The sequence below is a fragment of the Carcharodon carcharias genome, chromosome 9 (genome assembly GCF_017639515.1).
Source record: "Carcharodon carcharias isolate sCarCar2 chromosome 9, sCarCar2.pri, whole genome shotgun sequence".
NCBI classification, from domain to species: domain Eukaryota; kingdom Metazoa; phylum Chordata; class Chondrichthyes; order Lamniformes; family Lamnidae; genus Carcharodon; species Carcharodon carcharias.
Window position 1 is genome coordinate 3,047,327 of NC_054475.1, and position 25,999 is coordinate 3,073,325.

Sequence of the window (25,999 nt, forward strand, 5' to 3'; positions counted from 1 at the left end):
TAAGAATACTTGCAGACCAGAAGGCAGTCAAGCAAAGCTGTCTCCCGCTAAGGCCATCAGACCTCTCATGGCCCTTAACTCCCAACCCATCTCTCTTCACCCTGTTCACTGAGTGACCTCTCCATGCCCCTGACCGCTCTCTTGAGGCTCCTTCACGTATGCTTGGCTCTACTCACCAGCTGTGGCCTAGAGTGGCAATCTGCCTTGCTCGACAGTCAGCCAACCTGTCAATCTGATTGATTGCCAGCTGGGAAATGGAGTCCAAAAATGCAAACCTGGTTAAATTCAGCAGGACCTCCTGGGGCAGCCTGTGCTTCTGGATTTCCCAACAGCAACACCTCCCCGCATCTATCATGGACCACTCTATTCACGTGCTGTGCTCCACTCTCCAGCTGCGGCCAAATGCTAAAAAAAAGATTGATACAGTGTGCCCAAGAGATATAACCTTTTTTTAATCACCAGAAGCGTGCAGATTTCAAGTTTTTCTTAAACAAACCATTTGCTGTCGGAAGGTGACCAAATTCATCGGCAAAGCAGTTTTTGACTTCTGCTCAGACTGGAACTTCAATCATTTTTTTATTTTTTAAAAAGTCCATTCCTAATGAAAAGTGTAAGTACCTTGACGTGATATTGTTCCGCTTCCTAGTAACCACCAAAAAGTAGTTAACATGGTCGATGCTGAAAGGTCTGGTAACTAACATGTAGGAGAACCAACTAAGTTAAAATTAATTGTTGTGTGCACCCATGGTAAAATGTTTAACCACATTCAGACCAGGTAAAGAAAAATCTCTCCAGATTAAATTACCAAGACTCCAAACTTAATATTTTTGAACTAAAAGTGTATGTATATTTTTTGTTTGCCTCTCATGACCGAGGCAATTTGACCTGATGACAAATGTGATATCCATCAACTTTAAGTGTTATTGCACTTTTGAGATACCAATTGGAGGAGCTGTCTTGTGTTGATGCTGGTGTCAAGAGCAATGGTTGTAGCTTTCCCATAGAAATTAGCAATTTTATTCTGGGGAACAACCTGGACTGAAAATTTTAACTCAAAAATGAAAATAAAATTCGTAGAACTGAAATGATTTTACAGTACTCCCATGGCATGTACTAACAGTCAACATTTCATTCCCAGTTTCCGGCACAACTAAACATGAGCCTTACATTATAGCATTTATGAAGTCATGTGACGAGCATTCCACCCTTTTTTTGTTTGAACAGGTAAAAAACAAGGAGCCCCAGAAAATCGCAACAAAGGTAACCCTCATAAACATAGAAGAGCACACTAACTGGAAACATTCTTTCTTCCTTTTTTGTTTTAACCATTATCCTTGTTCTTCAAATTTGCTAACACAGTGGGACCTTCACCTTCTGTTTATGGGGGTACAACGATTATTGAAAAACCATGACCAGATGCAACAGTGTTTAATACTACTGGGTATAGAAAGCTGCTCTGGGGATAAGAACTCTTTTTGTGGAACCTCTTCAATATTATGCCCAAGGCATCCTTTATGGATCTGTCAGCATTTACTTAAGCTGCATGTTGACACTGCCAGTTTGTCCGTATGGTGAGATAATTCTAGCGGCCTGGGTGAAAACTGACAGTAACCTCTGTACTTATTGGTGAGTTGCTTGAAGCGTTGGCCATAACAGTCTCTTGCACTAACAAGAGATGTGAAGTAAATATTTTAAATACTACACTTTTTTCTGTGCTTTCACTGCTTAGTTTTTGCCACCTATTGTCATTGGCCAGTTACTGTTGTTGGGAGGGACAGAAAGGCATGAAATTGTAATAGGCATCTCCCAAACACCTGTGAGATTTGCATTGAAAACTCTGACTAATTTATTAGATTTTTGTCCATTAAAGTCTCCTAATCTCCAAAGATGTGAATTTGCTCTCTTGTTTAATTCCCATTGAATGAACTAGCTATATCATTCATTTTGAAGTTCTGAATAAATTACTGTCTTTGACCTGTGTTCCACCTCAATCAAGTGAAAACATGCCTATGAAACAAAAATGCTAGAGGAAAGCTGTAACATAAGCATGGTGTAAATAAGATGTTTAATCAATTTTTTCTTACATTTTTTTAAAAACAGTAATCGTTGAACCCCTACTTTTTCCTTCATAGTCTCAACATTCACGTTGTGGTTTCACTGTTCCTTCCAGGCTTTGTGTGGAGGACCTCATACTTCACCTGCTCTTCAGTTTAGCTTGGCTTTCTTCAGCCTCTCTGACATAGTAGTTGTTGTTTTCCCCCACCTCTCCCCCACCCCCTTTCTTTGTTGCTCTTGGCTCTCCTCTTTAGGAAATGTAATAACTAAGTAGGATTTAAAGGGCATTGTATCCTTGTGAAGCTTGTTGACTTTCAGTGCTAGCAGTGATGTCATTGTGCTCCAATACAGATGGTCACCATTGTGTTAATAATGGACAACTAGTTGTATATCAAAGCACAAACATATTTTTGTAGGGAAGCTGCAAGTCTTTGACAATTCAACAAGCAAACATCTGAAGAATGACTCACTCAGATTTGTGGGTATATAAGGCTGTTAATTCCAGACTCCCCAGCCAAGGATAACATACTCCTAACACCTACCCAGTAAAGCTACCTAAGAACTTTGTTTCAATTAGATGATGATTCTTTCAAACTCTAGGAAATATAGGCCAGGCACTTAGTGTAATGAGCCTTCATTTCACATCCTCTAAGGCAAGGATGTTCTTCCTTGGGTAAGGAGACCGAAAAGGTACACAGTACTTCAGGTGTAATCTCTGCACTAAGGCCCTATCCAATTGCAGTAAAATGTCCGTACCTTAATACTTCAATTCCTTTTGTAATACAGGCTAACATATCTTTTGCCTTTCTAATTGCTTGCTGTACCTGCATGTTATCTTTGTGATTATTGTACAAGGACATCCAGGCCCCTCTTAATACCAACATTTCCCAGTCTCTCACTATTTAAAAAATATACTGCCTCTCTCTCTCTCTTTTCCTTACAAAGTGGATAACTTCACACTTCTCTGCATTATATTCAATTTGCCAAGTGCTTGCCCATTCACTGAACCTGTCTATCCCTTTGCAGCCTTTTTTGGCCTGCTGACAGCTTACTTTCCCATGTCACTCTCTATATAATCAACAAACCTGGATTCTGTTCCTACTTTTTTCTATCTGTTTACCAGCCCTCATCCATGTTAATATATTACCCCCAATCTCATGGGCCTTAACCCTTGTGTGGCACCTTATTGAATGCTGTTTGAAAATTCAAATGCCCTACATCCACTGGTTTTCCCATTATCTATCCTGCTAGTTAAACCTCAAAAAATTCCAATAGATGCACCAAACATGATTTTCCTTTCATAAATCCATATTGACTCTATCCACCCATATTATTATCATTTTTTTTAAGTATTCTGTTACCATGTCCCTAATAATAGATTCTAGCCTTTTCCCCACTACTGACTTCAGGCTAACTAGCTTATAGTTCCCTTTATCCTCTCTCCATCTCTTGAATAGCAGGGTTATTCATAATTTAGGAGTATAAATTACTAACCACCTGGTCCATTTCACCTGAACTCCTCTCAAATGGTGCAACTGGCCTGATTTTGGAAATACCATCATGACTCAAAATTGAATGAATGCTGAGCAATTTCCACAACTTCAGATGTTTTTGTTCTGCGGTTAACTCTACTCAATATAACAAGTGGAATTCAAATTTCTGAATAAAATTGATCTTTTTATATGATCCTCCAGAAAATAAATCTCTTCCTCGACTGCCAGGCATTCACTACTGGGGGAAATGAGACAAGCGGTCTGAAAAGTAGACAAATCTTTAGAAATTAAGTTCTTTTCTCCCTTATCCCTGCAGCAGCTACATCCTGTGATGTCACTTCCATACTTCAGCTTTTTGCCTCTGTTTGAGTACGTAGATAGTACTTGTGTTCTTTTGTAATATGAATTATGACTTGAATGCAAAAATTGCTCAATTTCCCTCCTTAGGATCTTTTTCTGCATACTATCCCTACATTTATCACCGCAGCTGTTTAATGGTGATCTCTGTATAAGAACAGACTGGGTATCTTAATTCAGTCCTGGTTTACATTTGTAGCAGTTTGATTCTGCCTTGGGTACTTAGACCATGGAAACGCTGGCTCTCATCCATCTGGATACTTGCAGCAAATGCCATGATATATTGGATTATATATCTAGATGTCAACATTGCTCAGTTAGTAGCATGCTGAGAAGGTCATGGGTTCTAATCCCACAATTTGAGCAAATAATATAGGCCAACACTTCAGCGTAATTCTGAGGGAGTGCTACACTACTGGAGATGCTGTTTTTCAGATGAGTTGCTAAATCAGACCCTTCCTGCTTGATCAGGTAGATGCAAAAGATCCATAACGCTAGTTGAGGTGCAAAGAGTTCTGTACCCTGGCCAACTTTCCTCTCTCAACCATTGTCAACAAAAATAAATTAGCAGGTCATTTTGTTGTTGTTGTTTGTATATCCTGTGTGTAAATTGTCTGTTGTTTGCCGACATATCAGTGACTACTCTTAAAAATACTTCATTTGGTCTGAAGTCTTGGCATCTCCTGAGGATACCCTCCCTTGTTCCTTCACCTGGGGTGATGAATGTTGAAAGGGACACTGGGATTGTCTCTTTGGCATCCATCTTCATTTAACTGAGGAAATTATTTTTCCATGGCGCACACTCACAGGATGCTGTTGGGCTTTATTCTGTTGAGATACGGTTTGGGTTCAATAGTTGCCTGATTATGAATTGCTTCACTGCTGCTGAGAGAGGATCCCCCTTCTATACAAAATCTGGGACATAATAAACCCAGGTAGACCAAATTCACATCCTGCCTTCCAGGAAGCAAAGTGGTACACAGACATCAGATCCAGAAATAGTTGAGAATGTAGACTTACAAAAATAGCGATGCCTACAGCTTTAAGAGGATAAATGCTTTTAAATTAGGTGACATGCATGAGCCCTTTGGGTCTACTTTGCTTGCACAAATGAAATCATCACTTGCCTTACTTCCAGGCTAACGACTGTTTCTACAATTCAGAAAGGTGTCATTTGTATGGCTAGAGCGAGCTACTAGCACCTACAAGGGTCACACGAGTGGCATCTGCCCCAGACCTCCATTGTAAGATGGGAGTCTGGTCACAGCAGTAACACCCAGTGAAGTTGAATAAAAATAATTAACTTCTTGGAGTCTCTGGCTCCAAAAAGAAGCCCTTCCACCTCCAAACAAGGCTGTTGACCCTCTTTAGGATCAAATTACATTTGTTTAGAAAAGGTTTGTTTCCTTTCAGAAGACTTCAAGAATTCACACCCTTGACTTAGTGGAAATGGTCAGAAGTATTACTTTTTGCCTCTTTCACTGGAATTTAAAAGACAAGAAATGAATACTACCCCAAATTTCAGAACTTTCCTACCTCCAGGAATTGAGGTCATGATCTAGGCAGCACACAGCCAGAATTCTTGCAATGTGGATGAAAACCGATCATGCCTTAACTGACAGCTTTAGTTTTTGTTCTGTATATTTATTAAGGGATTCCTGAGGATTGGAAGTGCTCAATATACGCAGCCAAAAAATAAGCACTCAGAAATAAAGACCTGAAATGTTTACAATCTTAACAGAAACCTTTTAAGCAATTTTGAAGCGATCTACTGGATAGACACTTGGGAAAACGATAACTGGTAGCACAGTAGTTGGTGCAGATTCAGAAAATGGAGGTGTGCTGTTCATCCAGTTGTTGGATCATGGTTTAGGTCGTTGATGTGATGACAAATCTGTGTCTACGAAAGCTAAATGTGTGCTCTTGATTGTGCTTCACTCTCAGTGTTAAAGTAGCACATTTTTCTAAGGACTGCAGTCTGCGTTATTTGTATTTTTTTGTAGTTGATTTTTAAGGTTCTTTTGTTAGAGATTCTTTGTGCTTCTTTCTTCCTGTGATCTAGCCTTGTGTGCACTGAGGAATTGCTTTTTTTTTTCAAACTGAAGGTGAAAGGAACATCACTGGTAATAGCTGCTGCCTTAGGGGGTTCTGATTACCAATGGAATTTCCCTTCTGTGTCTTGGGTACATTTGGCTTCTGAATGTTGAATGCCAGAAGACTGAGGAGATGGGGTGGGGGGCGGGGAGAAATACCCCATAATATATGGTCAGTAGTACAGCTTTAGTTATAAGCAACTGTTTCCTCCTCCTTTTCATAATGAAGTATTGGACATTGTACTTTTTATTTGTTGTGTGCTACATGCTTCATTTACAGACGCGAGCTATCCATGGTTTGTCTGTTTTTGCTGTCTTAAGAATGAAATATTGTAATTGTAACATCATTTGTGTCTGTGGCAAACTTGATACCGAATTTCTCTATCAACACCTTCTTAATCTGATCCTTTTTTGTGGTTTAACCAACAAAGTGATACTTTGAACAGTGAAATTACAATTAAAAAATCTTTAGTAGTCTCAATCAACTAATTTCCTTAATTGCTGATATGCTGGGATCCAGCTGAAAGCATCAATGATATTGGCATGTAATGTTTACAGTCAAAGTCAAATATAATGACACCATTTGTGGCCTCTGTGTCTGATGCAGTTTTTGGTCATTTATGAACTGCGTATAATATTATTGGCTAGCTCAAGGACAGATAGATGGTATTACAATGCACTGGGGTTGCCTTTTATAAATTGTTGCCCTTGTGTAATCCAATCAAGGCAATATAGTTAAATTAATCATATCCCCTGTTTTAAAAGTATACATATTTGAACCTTTTTTTGCCTAATTCATTTCATTATATTAAATACAGCTTGGAAAAGTGACAAAATATTTCCATTAAATGGAATAGTTTATATAAATAAGACATTTTCTATAATGGCTGCTTCATTTTATCTCTTGCAAATGACTTTACAATTGAACCTTTGGAAATAAGAGGACCAAATTGGGCAAAATGATATAGATAGCTCCTGCTGAGTAGCTGAAATGATCAGTGCAGTATCCAATGTCTCTTAAATAAAACATAATTTGTTTCCTCTTTTCTAGGGATTGAAATATTATCTATAGTTTCATAACTCTGTCACTTTGCTGGAAGACCTTACATTTTATCAATGCTCCCACATAACTATTATAAAAGCGTTACTTAAGCGCTCACTCCCAATATTCTATTCACACATCAAATTTCCCTACTATCGTCTTTGCCTAAACATTTGTATAATCAGTAATAGTTTTGACTGTTTATGGAGTGTTTGCAAATCTGTTTCAATCTGTTGGACTCAGCTAAAGCTCAGGACGGTGTTGCTCTGGAGATTCAACCACTGAAGAGTGAAGAGGGTGGTGACCCGGAAGAGAGAGAGAAGAAAAAATCAAATATACCAAAGAAAGAAAAATCTGTCCTACAGGGAAAGCTCACCAAATTGGCAGTGCAGATTGGAAAAGCAGGTAAAAGGAAATTGACTCCAGAAAAGAGCTGTACAACTTCAAAAATGATATTGTCTGATTTCCACGCACCCCCCCCCCCCCCTTCCATATATCACATTTTCCTATCTGTTGCTCCAGCCCCACTTAACAAAAAAAAATCTAGAACAGACAAGATCTATAAATATCAAAACTGTATGTTAAAATTGAAAATTACCAAATGATATCCTGGCAAGTGAAAAGAGGAGTGAAATGTAAACTAGCAAATTGTAGGCAAGTTAGATGACTATTTGGAATGGGGAAAATACCATTCATGTTCATCTGTAGAACACAAGCAGTAAAGAGCAATCATAATTTTAGAAATAATTGGTTCCTTTGTTATCTACTTCTGTAATATTAGTGGAGAAGGGAAATCTAGAGGATGTAATTTACTTGGTTTTTCAAAGTGTTTCGGTAAATTTCAGTGTTTGAGGCTTTTAAAGGTTAAGGCTCATGAAGTTTGGTAAGTTGGGTAGTTGAAACAAGTTGACTTGAACATAGAGAACAGAAGGTGGCGAATGGAAAAGACTCTTTTAGAACGGTAACTAGCAGAGATCTTCCAGCTGTGCAGTTTGAAGACCCCTTATGTTCGTACTAGCATAAACATTCAAAAACTTCCTGCTCAGTGAATGCTGTGAGGATGTTTGACAATTAGTTCCAGACAAGTTAGGGATTTGAAGAGTAAATTAATATGGAGATATTATACTTTTACTGTCGTTTTCTTGGTGCTGAGATGATAGATGAAAAGCCTATGGAATTAAATTGTGAATAAATTAGCTTTAAGATCAAATTAACACCTGGAGTTTTGTTTTGTTAATCCTTCATGGTCTGGTGGAAATTTCTGGGCCCTTCAACTTTGGAGGTCATAGCTATATTCGTTGTCTAGGAGAACTTGGAATAGATTCTCTGACCAGACAGGTTGTCTCTGGACCCGTGTGATCAATACTTCAATACTTTTGTTGCCCCATCAGCAACGACGATGGGACAGCCAAGTTCTTAGCCTTCCAATTTCTATTAGTGTCAGCCCACAATCATCTAATGGGGTCTGTTTTTCAGGAGTCAGACTCCACCCCAACCTAAGTACAACAGCCCCCCTTTGCAAAGGATTTAGTTTAGCAGATATGGTTAACAAATTCGCATTGAGCAGACCAGCTCCACCTTAAGAATTAGAACAGGGTATACCAGCAAGTTTAGTAGTGGGTTGATGCTCTTGCCTGGTACATGCAGCTCAGTGATCTCCTGATGTTGATGATCTGTTGGAGGGAGTGTAGGGGGCATTGATGAGAAAGGAAGATCTACAAGCTGTGTGCTGATGCTGTTCATTGTGAGGAAACTGGTTGATATAATCCAATCTGCCAGACAGATTTTATGAAGTGAGATTCGCTTGATTGATAGTGCAAGGTAATTTGTTGCTTCACAATATCATAAATTTGTGCACCCACATGGCAAACCCACACATGATTAAGTTCTGTTTTCCTACTGAGCAGTGAAACCATAGTAGTAGCACAGAGAACAAATGTAGAAGTTGTCTTTGTTCTTAAAACACTCGGCTAGTTCAGTATTCTCCTGAGAAGAATAGTTAGCCGTTAATTAATTAATGCTTTCCCTTCTGACCTCTCTCTTCTCTCCAAACTAATGAAAGCAAATTGAACTCGAAGCATTGCTGTGGCCTTCTCTGGAAAAAAAAATGCTGAAACGTTTTGGCTATGTTCTTTGACTTAAAAAAAAATGTTTAAAATTCACTAAACAAATTTGTTAGCTATGAAGGAATTAATGTTTAAAGTTATGGTACTGACCAGAAGAACAGAAGTCCTCATCCATCCTATTGTCAATAATAACCCCAATATATTGAATATATGAAATATATTGAATAAATCAATGAACCTTTTCCTGTATTGTTCGATGTGAGTAGTAAATTATCCAACCTGATGGCTGCTTTACGGTAATACCAATTCTGTTGGTGGAGGAATTTTATACTTTGAAAGTGAAGCTCAACTCATCATGTGCAGTGTGAAATACAATGTGTCAGCCTGTTTCTAAATGGATATTCGGTTTAGCTATATGTTCTGTGAATTACAATAACTGCTTTATATGAAAAGAACTGTTGCTAAAAACAATAGATACAGCTGAACTTAGTTTGACTCCCTTTTTCTCCACAGGTCTGCTTATGTCAGCAGTGACAGTCATCATCCTTGTGTTGTTTTTCGTTATTGACACTTTTGGGGTTCAAGGCAGGCCATGGTTGGCAGATTGTACCCCAATCTACATCCAGTACTTTGTGAAGTTTTTCATCATTGGAGTCACTGTGCTTGTAGTGGCTGTACCAGAGGGTCTTCCACTTGCTGTAACGATCTCTCTGGCCTATTCTGTAAAGGTGAGATCTGTTTACATTTGAGAACTCAAGATAAAGGGCCAAGGCTCATTGTGCAATACGCAACCAAGGTTGACAAAGGTAGGGGAGACCATGAGGGAAATTGAAAAGCAGTAGGTTTGTGATGCAATTTATCTGATAAATGTGTCCTGAATTAGAAATAAGATCAGCATTCTGTAGAAAATTGTTGCAGCTGTGTTGAGGCTGTATTTGTTTTCCAGATTTGATTGCGTGGAAAGGAATTAACGTTAATGTAAATTGTACATTAGTTTTTAGTTCACTTTGCACTTAAAAACACAAAAGAGGTGCTGACCCTCAATCAAAATGCATGAAATAATTCCCCTGTGACTGCTGTTGTACCTTTTTAGTTATCACATGTATTTTGTTATCACATGGTGTGCTGGTGATAACAGCAACTTGTATTGATACAGCACCGTTAATGTAAAATATCCTAAAGTGCTTCACAAGGGCATTATAAAACATATGACACCGAGCCAAATGACAGCTGACCAAAAGCTTGGATAAAGAAGTAGGTTTTAAGGAGTGTCTTAAAGGAGGAAATTGAGGTAGAGAGGCAGACAGATGTAAGGAGGGTATTCTAGAGTTTAGGGCCTAGACAACTGGAAGTGTGGCCACCAGTGGTGGAGCGGTTAAAATCGGGGATGCTCAAGAGGCCAGAATTAAATGAGCACATATGTCAGAGGGTTGTGGGGTTCGAAGAAATTACAGAGATAGGGACAGACAGGGCCATGGAAGGATTTGAAAACAAGGATGTGAATTTTCAAATTGAGATGTTGCTTGATTGGGAGTCAGTGTAGGTCAGCAAGCACGGGGGGTGATGGGGAATGGAACTTGTTGTAAGTTAAGACACAGGTAGTGGAATCTTGCATTTACAGAGGGTAGATTGTAGGAGACCAGGAATGCATTGGAATAGTGGAGTCTATAGGTAACTAAATCCTGGATGAGCGTTTTCATCAGCAGATGATCCATGACGGGGGTTAAGTCGGCTGTTATTGCGGAGGTGGAAGTGGGCAATCTTAGTGATGGCATAAATATGAAGTTGGAAACTTTTGCCTCGGTCAAATATAACACCAAGATTGCAAACATTGGTTTAATCGCAGACTCCCAGGGAGCTGGGTGGAGTCAGTAGCTAGGGAACAGATTTTCCCAATATTTAACTGGAGGGAATTTCTGGTCATCCAGTACCGGATGTTGGATAGCAGCCTGATAATTTAACAGCAGTGGGGGTGCCAAGTAAGGTGGTGGTGAGGTAGAGCTGGGTATTATCAGTGTACTTTTGGTTGATCTCACTGAGGGGCAGCATGTAGATGAGAAATAGGAGGAGGTCAAGGATAGATCCTTGGGAGACATCAGATGCCATTGCAAGTAATGCTGTGGGTATGATCAGATAAGAATGGAATCAGGTGATATTTCCACCCAGCTGGATGATAGTAGAGAGGTGTTGGAGGGAGAATGATGATGTAGTGGTAATATCATTGGACTAGCAACACAAGCACAGGCTAATGCTCTGGGACAAAGTTTCAAATTCTACCGTGGCAGCTGGTGGAATTTAAATTCAGTTATTAAAAATCTGGAATTAAAATCTAGTCTCAGTAATGGTGACCATATAACTATCATCGATTGTCATAACCGTCTGGTTTAGAAAAGGAATCTGCCATCTAATGAAGCTCACATTCCATGAAAGATTACATTTTTAAAAAGGGAGGAGGGGGTGGTGTGTTCAACCATTCCAAAGGCTGCAGATAGGTCAAGAAGGACGAGGAGGGCTTTGCCAAGGTTTAACTTGGTCTATGAGTGACTTGAGGTGGATGGTATATAGTTATTCTAGAAACTATTTATTTACACTATTTACAAGACTTCATAGTCAGTACATGGTTTCGAAGACAGACTGTCCAGTGTCCTACTCTGTTGAAGCTTCTTGGTCACCTGACCCTTGATGTCACATTGACATTATTAATAACATCATGGTCTTAATTAAATAACCATTAACCCATTACTCTACAGCAGTCACGCAAGATGTCATTTGTGACTTTGATAAGAGCTGTTTTCAGCTGTGGCAGAGGCAGAAGCCTGATTTGGAGTTCCTGGAAGGAAGGGCACAGATTTGGGAATTGACAATACATTCAATGATTTTGGAGAGGAAAGGGAAGTTGAAAATGGGGCAGTAGTTGACAAAACAGTGGGATCAAGGATTGTTTTTTTTTGAGGAGAGTGGTGATGACGACAGATTTAAAGGAGACAGCTGAAAGGGCAGAACCTTTAACAATATCGGCTGACATAACGACCAGCGGAGGAAGGTGGTTGATTAGCAATTTACTAGGAATGGGCTAGAGGGAGCAGGAGGTGGTTCTTATGGACAAGATGAGTTTGGAGAGGGCCTGAGGCGAGATAAGAGAGAAACTAGAGACACACACGAGTTCAGAGCTAGGGTAGGGGGGAGCTTCAGAGGAAGTTTGGCCTAGTTGAAGTGAGACATGTGGCAGAGGCTGCTGATTGGATGATCTTGATCAGTGATAAAGAAGCCCATGAGCTCCCTGCATATTGTTGGAAGTAAGCATGGAGGGGAAGCGGGAATTAAGATGACCAGTTTCCAATAGAGAAAAGAAGCAGGTGATTATCTTAGCATTCCAGGATGATCCTGGAATAGTGAGCAGTGTTAACAGGCAAGAGTAGGACCTGATAATGTTTCACATGGTCCAGCCAGATCTAGCAGTGGATGGCTAAACCATTGCTCGCCATATCATTTCAAGTATGCATCCCTTGGACTTGAGGGAATGGAGATGAGGGCTAAACCTGGGAGAATAGCCAAGGCGTGAGAGAGTAATTGTTTTATTAGGGACTGTAGCACCAAAGGTTGAGGTGAGGTTGCAGTTGAGCGAGTCAATAGCTTCAGAAATGTTGTGGTTAACAGATTGCCAAAGGCTAGATGATTGGGATTCTGAAAGTGCAATTGTAACTGACCGTAACATTGATGTGACAGGTCAGAATTCTGTTAGCTTGGTGATCTTCTGACTTAGGGGACAGAAAAAAAATTAAAATAACTTTCTCCCAGCATGCCCACACCCACCTCCACTGAATTAAGCGTGTCTTTTTATTTGTATTGCCATTTCAAGTGGTGTAAATACTACTCTCTGCTGGTTACAGATTTTGTTCCAATCACATTTTATTCTGCTCATGTTTAGAAAAGTCAAAAGATTTTAATGTCCTTGGATTAGATGTCCAGGACAGGCTAATTTGAGATAAAAAGTTGTCAGGTAATTTATTTTTGTTAGATTCTTTAAAAAGCCAGCTAAGTATAATTTTTCTGCCCTAGAATACAGTTTGCAGAAGAGGCCTCATCAGAGTGTTCCATCTAACTACTGTGTGCAGAAAGATTGTTGTCATAAAGCATTAAGCCAACATTCCTTTCTTTAGATCTATTATTCAACAGCAGTGACATTCATTAGGTCTCTCCCTACCTCAATAGCACAATAATAGGGAGATGTATTTCAGTGTAACTTTCCAAAAGTATCTGATTACATTACAGCAATAAATTATATGACTGTAATAGGTTTTTTTTCTGTCCAAATATGTGTGATGATAAAAGGGGAAAAAATATTTTTTGGCCTGAACTACACACTTAAGAGAGCTTGGGAGAGTTCTCTTGCATTTGCAAGTTCAAAACTCCAGTTGAACCTTGACTGAGTAATGTCAGAAGTTCCTAGATTTTTCCCCTTATATTTGGACAGAGAAAAAACTGTCGCACTTTAAATTAGCAAGTTATCGAAAAGATATAAAGGTGGGTTATATTCTGTAGAATTAAGCTCCTTGTAATAGTCATGTGAAGCACTGTAAATCATAATAAGGAGATAACACGTTTGGAACTGTTTGAAAATTCTCATGATTGGATAGACAAGGAGACAGTGGTTCAAATCCCTGCCTTGGAATTCCCCAGAAAATATCTTCATATTGGCTGATTTATTCTGCACAGCAAGTAATGGGGAAAAGGAGCCTAGCCAAAGAAGCTAAGGATATCGTTCAGCTTCCTGTGCCAGCTAGTTACAGATCAGCATTGGCAGTCATCACTTTGTTTTGTCGACTGAATTCTTTGTTCTATGAGAGATAAGTGTAGAATGAAAATGATTGCAGTTTGATGGATCTGCCTGATGCTGTCCATTTTCGAGACTGATGAGTTAGTTCTTGGTTTCATAAATAAACCTTTTGAAAACCTGTTTAATTTTTTTGGCTGTGCATATCAAACATTTGCTTTATCTGTGGTACAGTAATTGTAGAAAGCTGTTCTACCGCAGTGATATAACATGAGTGGTATATGTGTTTCTGACCTTTCCAACAGCTTTCTCCCTGTTCCATGGAATGTATCCACTGATTTTGGGAGCTTTCACATTTGCCAACTAAAATTTGGGAACAGGTTAAAATAAAGACTGTAATAGAATACTCAATAAATGTTTACATAGTATAAACCAAATGTCATTTGCATGAGTTTACAGAATTCACCTACCTATAGCAGTCATAACTGTGTTGGAGGTTTGACAAACTGCTGCGTTTCTTTCTGATTTACAATAAAATAAGTTGATTGTCAGAATGGCTAAAACCATTACCCACTTTACTGAAATAAGTAGCGATGCTTCAAGTACTAATGTAAAGGTGCCCTTTTACCTCCACACTAGATAACTCAAAGACTTTTATTTTGCACTAAAGGATTAGCATTTACCTAGCACTATTCACAACCAAAGGACATCCCAAAGATTTAAACAGCTGATGAAGTGTACTTTTGTAATGTAATGTAGAAAAATAGCCAAAGGTTTTATTTGAGTAATGTAAATAATAAAGTGGGAATTTAGTGCTTTTAAAATAAAAATGAATCGTCAGAACTGTAATAGCAATTTTGTGAAAATGTTTTGAATTGAGGAAAGTAAACCTTTAGTATCGCAAAGAAATAGAGTATGTGAAAGGATGTTTCAATCCCTCTAAGTGTATGTTTGACTTATCCATCACCTAGATCATTCAGTTATCATACTGAATGCAAGCCCCCAAGTTGCAGTGACTAATTTAGCTCTAATATAATCCTAACATTTTTAAATTTGTTTTGACAGAAAATGATGAAGGACAATAATTTGGTCAGACATTTGGATGCCTGTGAAACTATGGGCAATGCCACAGCTATTTGCTCAGACAAAACGGGTACTCTCACCATGAACAGGATGACTGTAGTACAATCGTATATTGGAGAAACACACTACAGACAAATTCCTGCTCCAGATGCACTTTTACCAAAAGTTTTGGAACGGATTGTCAATGGAATTGCCATTAACTCTGCTTACACGACCAAAATACTGGTGAGCAAGAACTTGGGGGTAACTTGTTTGAAATGTTGCCATTTTCCATGTTTTCAGAAAGATGGAGTGCATTCGTTTAACTTCCTAATGGTCATGACTGTAAACTTGCTTGTTTAAATAGGGATCAACATTTGCAAAACATTGAATATTCTCTAAAGTTGAATCATTGTTTCTTGATTAAAAATGTCCTTTTGTGGAAATGTTTGCATCTGGTCCACTTTTCTGACTTGCACGCAATGTAAACAGAACACTCTTACAACCAAAGGAAGACGAGTCAGTCTAGTTTCCGACTTTTCCAAGTCTTCATGAATGTTTTAAAATATGTTGGAAATTTTCCTCTCGAATATACACCACACTAAAATTGTATATTTTAGTTACGGTGTTTATACTTGCGGAAAGGAAGAGAAGATTAATGGCTTTCCACAGTGAATTAGATGGAGACATTGCATGGACACATTTCTATAAAATGTTATCATTTTGGATACTTTGTGCATTATGGCTAATATTGGCAAGAAATGTTAGCTGTTTTTATTACTGTTGACTTTTTTTTGTCCTCTCATTCCCCAGCCCCCTGAGAAAGAAGGAGGCCTCCCTCGACATGTAGGGAACAAGACTGAATGTGCTTTGCTTGGCTTCGTGCTGGATTTGAAGCAAGATTATCAAGCTGTGCGCAATGAAATTCCAGAAGAAAAGCTTTATAAGGTGTATACCTTCAACTCTGCCCGCAAGTCCATGAGCACAGTACTAAAGAATGCTGATGGAAGTTTCCGCATGTACAGCAAAGGCGCCTCTGAGATCATTCTACGCAAGTGAGCAAGTTTTCTTAGGCATTGTCACACTTGACAAGTAATGTAAATTTTGTCAGTGGGAATGAGAATGAAAAGGAATGACAATGAAATCTCCACCTTCACTGGGTTATAAAAGGGTCAAGTTGCTTCTCTCAAGCTCTGAAGAAGGGGGAAACAAAATAACAAGATCAGGTTTTAACTGATATTGGATCAGAGTTGAATTGCATTATGTATACAGAAGCCTTTAGGAGTGATTTCTGAAGGTGTATGGTTATATATTTCTGCCATAAGCGCATTTAAAGTAAAAAATATCAAAATATAGTGTTTTTTTTAAATTTCCTTTTGTTCCTGCTGTCATCAGCAGGATGGGCAATTTGGTGGGCAATTTCTTCCTAATTTACTAAAGCTCCCATGAAATATAGAGAAGCAGATGGGGACAACTTTTTTTCATTCCTGGTTCATACTTTTTCCAGAGTAGCATTGCTGAAATCAAACTTTCCAACATGGGACAACCATTTGACCACCACTGGAATCATCCAGTCTAGTGTTCCTTCACTGTCACCAAGATCCTGGAACTCCCTGCCTAACAGCACTGTGGGTGTACCTACGCCATGTGGACTGCAGCGGTTCATAATGGCAGCTCAGCACCACCTTCTCAAGGGCAATTAGAGATGGGCAATAAATGCTAGCCTAGCCAGTAATGCCCACAAGCCATGAATGAATGAAAAAAGCATTCTGCCAATATGCTGTGCCACCTTATTTCGAGGCTGAATATGATTGAACACCAAATGGTGGTTTTGTGACTTAACTGTTAGACTATTTTGACTAAACAGCAAGTGTGTGTGTAAAAAAAAAAAAAAATTTCTGCCTGTATTGCAATAGCTTAAGTATTTCATTCTGTTAGATGCTGAGAACAAAGGGAGAATGAGAAAGAAAGAGGAGGGAAAATGAATGACAAGATGGCAATTCACCCAAAAACTATGTCTGTAACAGGATACTTGTATCCTGGTGACTCCAGTAAGAATCTAAACATGGAAAGAAATGGGTTGGACAGTGTGCACTAGCCATAGCACAATATGTTGTGATGAAAGACAGCGTCTTCATCTTAAAAATTGAGCTATCCTCTTCATCCAGTAAAGTCACTTTTCAGGGAGTCATCTTTTGTATTTTTCACCTTCAAGTTTGTTCTTCATTTTTTATACATGCCGCTAGTGTCATAATCTCTGGATAATCTGTAAGCTGTTAACAAAGTGGTTCAATAAGCCAATCTTGTGAGTAATCCATTTTCAAGCCAAGGTTCAGATTTCAACACTCCTCCTACATTTTCAGGGTTAATGTGTTCTTTTGTTTGTATATATTCAACTGATATTGTTAGTCAGCTATTGAACTAGATTTATCATTAAATGTTATACTGAAGTGCATGTTTACTTATATGTGCAAGCTATATTTCAGAGCCATAGAAAGGAAAGTTAGACTAGTGGTGGTACAGCATGTTATGCTAGCACTCTGTGGCAGAGTGCTATGATGGAAGTTCTTGGATGCCACATTCCACTCCTGGTTAATTCTTTATTGTAGTCAGAAGACTGAGAGGAATTGTGGAGATGAGGCATATTTCCTCCTTGCCCCTTTATTTAGGCAGTGGTCTGTTGATGTGGGGATTGAAGCGGAAAGTACTTTGCTAAATGAACAAGAGAGGAAATGTAGTTAATTTAACAAACTGAAACCTTTTGTACCAGGTAAGTAATTCTATGTACTATAGTTGGGTGATTTATGCAGATTAACTACTTTTATTCATTCTTGGGATGTGCACATCCCTGGCAAGGCCAGCATTTATTTCACAGCTGATGCTTTTAATGTTGTTCATCCAGAACAAAAAAAAAATTGTCTTAAATTCAAATGATTTTTTCCCTTCTGATTCAATTTAAAGTGAATCTGCCCCATGAAGGAAGCTATAGGAGAGTATCTCATGTAAATAGCAAACAAAATGGCTTTTCAAGCCTCGACTTACAGAGGAACTCTGGTTTGTTTAACTGGAGATTTGTTGGGGGTAGCAGATTTGCTGTGGTTAAATCACAGCCACAGACTTTCATAGGTTTTCCAATGCTAGGTCTCTACTCATATTGAAAGGTGCTAAACGTGTGGCTGACTTTCACCACCAGCATTGTCACTAAGTTGCATTTGGTAGTTGTAGTCCACTTCTATATCTAGGTATTCGATATTCATAGTTAGGCACTTTGGTGAGGTTCTATTCTTTTTAAGAGGTAGCTAAGAATATCAATGACACACAACTCCAGTGCTGAAACAGATAAGGCTCCAATCCACTTATAGTTGCAATAATTGTCACCTCACATGCTCAGAACTTTATAATGTCCAGGTTGCAGATGTCTGCCTAATAGATAAATCCTTTTTGAATGATGGCTATGGCTATGTTTGTGGTTTTTCACTGTCCAGTTTGAGATCTAAATATATTAACCTGGTAGCTGTTAATCTTCTCTCCACTCTCCTCTTTCCCCTCTCCAAAAATCAGTTCCAGTTGGTCGTGGTGAATCCTAATTCTTCTACAAGATTTCTAATAGTGGAATCAGAAACAAAATGCTGACTCGTATCTGATTATGGTGATCACACCAAGTGGTATCTCCCTGACTGACTGGAGGAGGGTTTTACTTAAGCTCAAAACTGGTTCAACTTTTCATCTTGCGCTGTTAAAACTAAAGCCTTGGGTACCACCTTCTGGGGGCCACTTCAGAAGTCAGTATTTTATTACTTTTTATCAGGGCATCAGTTGCATTCAAGGATGCGTAAAGTATAAAACAAAAAGAGAATTACCTGGAAAAACTCAGCAGGTCTGGCAGCATCGGCGGAGAAGAAAAGAGTTGACGTTTCGAGTCCTCATGACCCTTCGACAGAACTTGAGTTCGAGTCCAAGAAAGAGTTGAAATATAAGCTGGTTTAAGGTGTGTGTGTGGGGGGGCGGAGAGATAGAGAGAGAGAGAGAGGTGGGGGTGGTGTGGTTGTAGGGACAAACAAGCAGTGATAGAAGCAGATCATCAAAAGATGTCAACGACAATAGTACAATAGAACACATAGGTGTTAAAGTTAAAGTTGGTGATATTATCTAAACGAATGTGCTAATTAAGAATGGATGGTAGGGCACTCAAGGTATAGCTCTAGTGGGGGGGTTTTTTTTAAATAATGGAAATAGGTGGGAAAAGGAAAATCTTTATAATTTATTGGAGAAAAAAAAGGAAGAGGGAAACAGAAAGGGGGTGGGATGGGGGAGGTAGCTCACGACCTAAAGTTGTTGAATTCAATATTCAGTCCGGAAGGCTGTAAAGTCCCTGGTCGGAAGATGAGGTGTTGTTCCTCCAGTTTGCGTTGGGCTTCACTGGAACAATGCAGCAAGCCAAGGACAGACATGTGGGCAAGAGAGCAGGGTGGAGTGTTAAAATGGCAAGCGACAGGGAGGTTTGGGTCATTCTTGCGGAAAGACCGCAGGTGTTCTGAAAAGCGGTTGCCCAGTTTACGTTTGGTCTCTCCAATGTAGAGGAGACCACATTGGGAGCAACGAATGCAGTAGACTAAGTTGGGGGAAATGCAAGTGAAATGCTGCTTCACTTGAAAGGAGTGTTTGGGTCCTTGGACGGTGAGGAGAGAGGAAGTGAAGGGGCAGGTGTTGCATCTTTTGCGTGGGCATGGGGTGGTGCCATAGGAGGGGGTTGAGGAGTAGGGGGTGATGGAGGAGTGGACCAGGGTGTCCCAGAGGGAGCGATCCCTACGGAATGACGATAAGGGGGGTGAAGGGAAGATGTGTTTGGTGGTGGCATCATGCTGGAGTTGGCGGAAATGGCGGAGGATGATCCTTTGAATGCGAAGACTGGTGGGGTGATAAGTGAGGACAAGAGGAAGTGTCTGCGAGTTTCCTCCTACCTCTCCCTGGACCATGACCCCACCACTGAACATCAAGCCATTGTTTCCAGAACTGTCACTGACCTCATCTCCTCTGGGGATCTCCCTCCCACAGCTTCCAACCTGATAGTCGCCCATCCTCGGACGGCCCGCTTCTATCTCCTACCCAAAATCCACAAACAGAACTGCCCCGGTAGACCGATCGTCTCAGCTTGCTCCTGCCCCACAACTCATTTATCGTTATCTTGACTCCCTTCTCTCTCCCCTTGTCCAGTCCCTTCCCACCTACATCCGTGATTCCTCTGACACCTTACGTCACATCAACAATTTCCAGTTCCCTGGCCCCAACCGCTTCCTCTTCACCATGGACGTCCAATCCCTCTACACCTCCATCCCCAACCAGGATGGTCTGATGGCCCTTAGCTTCCTCCTCGAACAGAGGCCCGAACAATCCCCATCCACCACTACTCTCCTCCGTCTGGCTGAACTTGTTCTCACGCTGAATAATTTCTCCTTCAACTCCTCTCACTTCCTCCAAATAAAAGGTGTGGCTATGGGTACCCGCATGGGCCCCAGCTATGCCTGTCTCTTTATGGGGTATGTGGAACATTCCTTGTTGCAGTCCTACTCCGGCCCCCTTCCACAACTCTTTCTCCGGTACATCGATGATTACTTTGGTGCCGCTTCATGCTCTCGTCGGGACTTGGAAAAATTTATTAATTTTGCTTCCAATCTCCACCCCTCCATCATTTTCACGTGGTCCATCTCTGACACTTCCCTTCCCTTCCTTGACCTCTCTGTCTCAATCTCTGGTGATAGACTGTCCACCAATATCCATTACAAACCCACCGACTCCCACAGCTATCTCGACTACAGCTCCTCACACCCCGCTTCCTGTAAGGACTCCATCCCATTCTCTCAGTTCCTTCGCCTCCGTCGCATCTGTTCCGATGATGCTACATTCAAAAACAGTTCCTCTGACATGTCCTCCTTCTTCCTTAACCGAGGTTTTCCACCCACGGTCGTTGACAGGGCCCTCAACTGTGTCCGGCCCATCTCCCGCGCATCCGCCCTCACGCCTTCTCCTCCCTCCCAGAAACATGATAGGGTCTCCCTTGTCCTCACTTATCACCCCACCAGCATCCGCATTCAAAGGATCATCCTCCGCCATTTCCGCCAACTCCAGCATGATGCCACCACCAAACACATCTTCCCTTCACCCCCCTTATCAGCATTCCGTAGGGATCGCTCCCTCCGGGACACCCTGGTCCACTCCTCCATCACCCCCTACTCCTCAACCCCCTCCTATGGCACCACCCCATGCCCACGCAAAAGGTGCAACACCTGCCCCTTCACTTCCTCTCTCCTCACCATCCAAGGACCCAAACACTCCTTTCAAGTGAAGCAGCATTTCACTTGCATTTCCCCCAACTTAGTCTACTGCATTCGTTGCTCCCAATGTGGTCTCCTCTACATTGGAGAGACCAAACGTAAACTGGGCGACCGCTTTGCAGAACACCTGCGGTCTGTCCGCAAGAATGACCCAAACCTCCCTGTCGCTTGCCATTTTAACACTCCACCCTGCTCTCTTGCCCACATGTCTGTCCTTGGCTTGCTGCATTGTTCCAGTGAAGCCCAACGCAAACTGGAGGAACAACACCTCATCTTCCGACCAGGGACTTTACAGCCTTCCGGACTGAATATTGAATTCAACAACTTTAGGTCGTGAGCTCCCTCCCCCATCCCCACCCCTTTTCTGTTTCCCTCTTCCTTTTTTTTCCCAATAAATTATAAAGATTTTCCTTTTCCCACCTATTTCCATTATTTAAAAAAAAAACCCCCACTAGAGCTATACCTTGAGTGCCCTACCATCCATTCTTAATTAGCACATTCGTTTAGATAATATCACCAACTTTAACTTTAACACCTATGTGTTCTATTGTACTATTGTCGTTGACATCTTTTGATGATCTGCTTCTATCACTGCTTGTTTGTCCCTACAACCACAACCCCCCCCCCACCTCTCTCTCTATCTCTCCGCCCCCCACACACACACCTTAAACCAGCTTATATTTCAACTCTTTCTTGGACTCGAACTCAAGTTCTGTCGAAGGGTCATGAGGACTCGAAACGTCAACTCTTTTCTTCTCCGCCAATGCTGCCAGACCTGCTGAGTTTTTCCAGGTAATTCTGTTTTTGTTTTGGATTTCCAGCATCCGCAGTTTTTTTGTTTTTATCTCTGCGTAAAGTATAGTTCCATGGGTGCTGGACTATTTTTCATGTGTGAGCATTGGCAAATGATTTGATCTGGGGAAGGTTGGCTGCATATCTTAGTCAACCATGCCCTTGCTCGATATCCACATGACAGCAAACGAGAAGAATATTCTGCTTGATTTTTTTTTTTTGGCTCCCTAATCTAATGCACAGGACATTCTCACCATGACAACTATTATCTGCCAACCTGGGAAATCCCTGCTCAGTATGATTTGACTCCTCACTGGATAAGCTTGCTGGACCAGTCTGCACTTCCACATCTGTTTCTTTTAAGTACTTAACTGCCATGGAGTCTGAGAATCCAGATTTTCCCAGTCAGTCCATAGCTGCTACTTCTGTCGTAATGAATAGTGCGAGCAAATCTTTTCTCTAACTTACACTTACACTTGATTCATAACTTCAAGCTAGCAACTGAATGGCCTTAGCCCATGGAGAAATCCCCAATCCAGATTAACTGTTCTGGCTGGAAGAGGACGAAAGTAGATGAGAACCTTGTAAAGTGCAAAACAGGCCTCCAGTTGAATGCTCAAGATCAAACTGTTTTATGTTTAATGTTGACTTCTTGTCTTAAATTTAGTGTATGGGTGTTGAAATATATTTTTAAAAGCTCTGCTTTTCATTTCTTGCACCCACTCACCCAAAGATATGGCTTGCAATTCTTTACTGATTTGACGTCAAGATCATTGTGGCACAGAAGGAGGTCATTCGACCTTACAATGTGCTTGACTCAGCTTCCCTATGAAATGGTGTGGAAAGCCACTCAGTTCCAGGGCATTTAGGGATGGGCAACAAATGTTGGCCTTGCCGATGGTGTCCATATCCCATGAAAGAATAATTTATTTTTTTAAAAAGGTCAATGAAAGGGCCATGTACAGCGATGCCCTGTGCTACTTTTTGTTTCCTTTATTTAATAGGTGCTGACAACTAACAGTTTTGTAACCTCAGAAGTTTGTGTATCATGTCCAAGAAAACATTTATGAATATTTTTCAGGTGTACTAAACTACTAGGTAAAAATGGAGATGTAACAGCTTTCAAAGTAAGAGACCGTGATGAAATGGTGAAGAAAGTGATTGAACCAATGGCTTGTGAAGGGCTGCGCACTATTTGCCTGGCATACAGAGACTTTGTCAAGGAACCGGAATGGGATAACGAAAATGAGATTCTGAGTGACCTGACATGCATCACTGTTGTGGGAATTGAGGATCCAGTGCGACCAGAGGTAAATTGGGTTTTAGAGAGTAAATAACAAAAATGTCCTTTAAACATTGTGAATTGTAAAGATCTAGAAAATGTGTAAGCTTCTAGCTGCCGAATTATTTCCTCCATTATTTGTCAACCTGTAACTGTTGCTGGCTTGAATGTGGTTTTTTATTCTTGCATAATCCAAAACAGTTGCGGGTCTCAAATTGAAAATTGTGTGGGGCAATTTTTTACTTATTGCCCATGCTCAATTGTCAAACATTAGGATATCCTACTCATGATGCTGCATTTATCATGAGTGATTAGGAACAACACGGAAGCGTCCGCAGTATTAGATAGTGTGGTGTGTTGTTCCTGTGGCTGCATGGTTGCTATGTAAAATTTACATCAAAGTGTTTAACTTTATTTTTTCTGGCCTTTTTTTTAGCAGTGCCTTAAGGCTCAATATAAACTGAGTGTTAATAATGCAAAGTTTCCCCATTTGGCATCTAATTATCTTGCAGTGTATTCACGAATGCAGCCTTTCTTCAGTTGCACTGCCTTCACATCTTCATGTGTTAACAATTAGCTCATCCAAACTTGTGATTTGAGATAGCTGAGCTTCACTCAAATGCTGAGTCCAGCATGACAGCATCTGACAGCTCATCAAGAAAGCCAACTAGAGCTGATGCGGAATTTTTCCTGAATGGTTCCTTAGCTTCATAAAACTGTTGGCATATCATAGAACTATGCCACCTAAATCCTTTCCCTTTTAGCAAAGACAATTCTAAAGAATGGTGGACACTACAGCACCACCATATCATTCTGTTCCTTTCAGCTGTTGTGTTGTGATATTTAAGTAGAAGCCTTTCCTCTTAACTTCAGTTGAGCCTTTTGCTGCTGCTTTAATAACTGAGGTCACCCAGCACGATGCGTACAGAGCAAGATTTCAAATTGACAGCCTGGCCTGGGAGGATGCGTTGCTATTTTAAATATCGCAGCACTGAAGGAATGGAGCAACTGCTAGCAGAAAAATACTGATTGAAATGAGAAAATTAGCAAAATGTATTTGTGGCTGTCAGTCATATTGAAAAGGTTAAATCTGGGTAAATGCCAATTCTTATCTTGTATGAGAATCATGGATTTGTTTTGGATGGATTTCTTTCAGGTGATCTCATTTATAGGTAGCCCTGTACGCCTTAATATTTTTTCACACTTGACGGTATTTGCAATTACTTTACAGTTTAGTTAAAGACCTAATCTTAATCTTAATATGAAAACTGTAGTGAAACCTGCAAGCATGCACATCACCTTGTGTTTCATTAAAATTTATTTTGTTTATGCTGTAATTCTATTAAGCTGCTAATAGGGACAGCTGCATTGTTCCTGATGTTGTGGTCTTTTCTATCCATGCATGAAAACTTATCTTCTTAAACAAACTTTAATGCAAGTACTTTCTTCTCTGTTAAATGCACAAAAATTTACAGAATTCACAAAATTTTGATTAAGTATTATATTCAAGTAGTAAGATTTATAACCACAGTTCTTGCCACATGACTATCTGCATAACTCTCATATACGACAATGGCCTTGAATTTATATAGTGCGTTCAACATAATGACACATCACCAGGTGCTTCACAGGTGTAGTATAAGGGTCTGGCACATAAAGGGTTAACGTGAGACTGAGTACAGTACTTCCCGCACAGTGATATAAGAGAACACATGACCCACACCTAGGGCTCAGTGTAGTGTTGGACAAAGTTGTGTGTAGAAGCAAGCAAGGAGACAGCTCCTAGCTTGGATCTTTACTATACCTATGTTTCTAGTAGTCAATAAATACTGTTGCACTACCTAAGACTAAAAATGCCCTAATGAGATCTACTGAACAATGCCCAACACCATGCTACAACATTATAGAGACATTATAAAACAAAGTATAACATTAAGCCACATAAGATATTAGGTCAAATGACCAAAAGCTTGATCAAGTGGTAGGTGGTCTAATGAGTATCTCAAAGGTAGAAAGTGAGGTGGAGAGGTTTAGCGAGGGAATTCCAGAGCTCAGGGCCTAGAAAACTGAAGGCACGGCCATTGGTGGTGGAGCGATTTTAAAATCAGGGATGCTCAAAAGGTCAGAATCAGAGGAGCGCAGAATACCCTGTTTCTGTGGTGCAGTGGTTATCACGCAAAAGATCCAGGCAGAAATATTATCTCAGAGGGCTATGGGGCTGGAGGAAATTCCACAGAATAAGCAACAGTGCGGCCATGAAAACTTTTAAAATCAAGACATTGCATAACCGGGATCAAGTATAGGTCAGAACAGCATTTGGTTCAAGTTAGGACATAAGCTGAATTATGGATAACCTCTAGTTTATAGTGGATAAATCATGGGAGGCTGGCTGTGAGTACATTGGAATAGTCAGTGGAGGTAACAAGGGCATAAATGAGGGTTTCAGCAGCAGATGAGCTGAGTCAGGAGTGAAGCAGGGCAGAGGTGGAAGTACATGGTCTTAGTGCAGATATGTGGTTGAAAGGTGGGGTCAGATAAGTCACACAGGTTGTGAACAATTCTGGAGACAACGGCTATGGAGTGGTGGGAGTGGCAAAGGCAATGGCTTCAATCTTCCTAATGTTTAGATTTTAAATCTCAATACCCAAGAT

General features: G+C 40.3%; 1 protein-coding gene across 4 annotated transcripts in view; it reads left to right on the forward strand.

Moving 5' to 3' along the window:
- LOC121282515 (plasma membrane calcium-transporting ATPase 1-like) overlaps positions 1–25,999 on the forward strand; it is a 270,618-nt gene that overhangs the window by 173,577 nt on the left and 71,042 nt on the right. For all 4 annotated transcript variants that reach the window (XM_041196229.1, XM_041196230.1, XM_041196228.1 and 1 more), the window contains exons 7-12: positions 1,225–1,260; positions 7,284–7,445; positions 9,620–9,834; positions 14,946–15,188; positions 15,756–15,997; positions 23,148–23,376. In XM_041196229.1, coding sequence (XP_041052163.1) covers positions 1,225–1,260; positions 7,284–7,445; positions 9,620–9,834; positions 14,946–15,188; positions 15,756–15,997; positions 23,148–23,376 — 1,127 coding nt within the window. The remainder of the gene's footprint in view (positions 1–1,224; positions 1,261–7,283; positions 7,446–9,619; positions 9,835–14,945; positions 15,189–15,755; positions 15,998–23,147; positions 23,377–25,999) is intronic.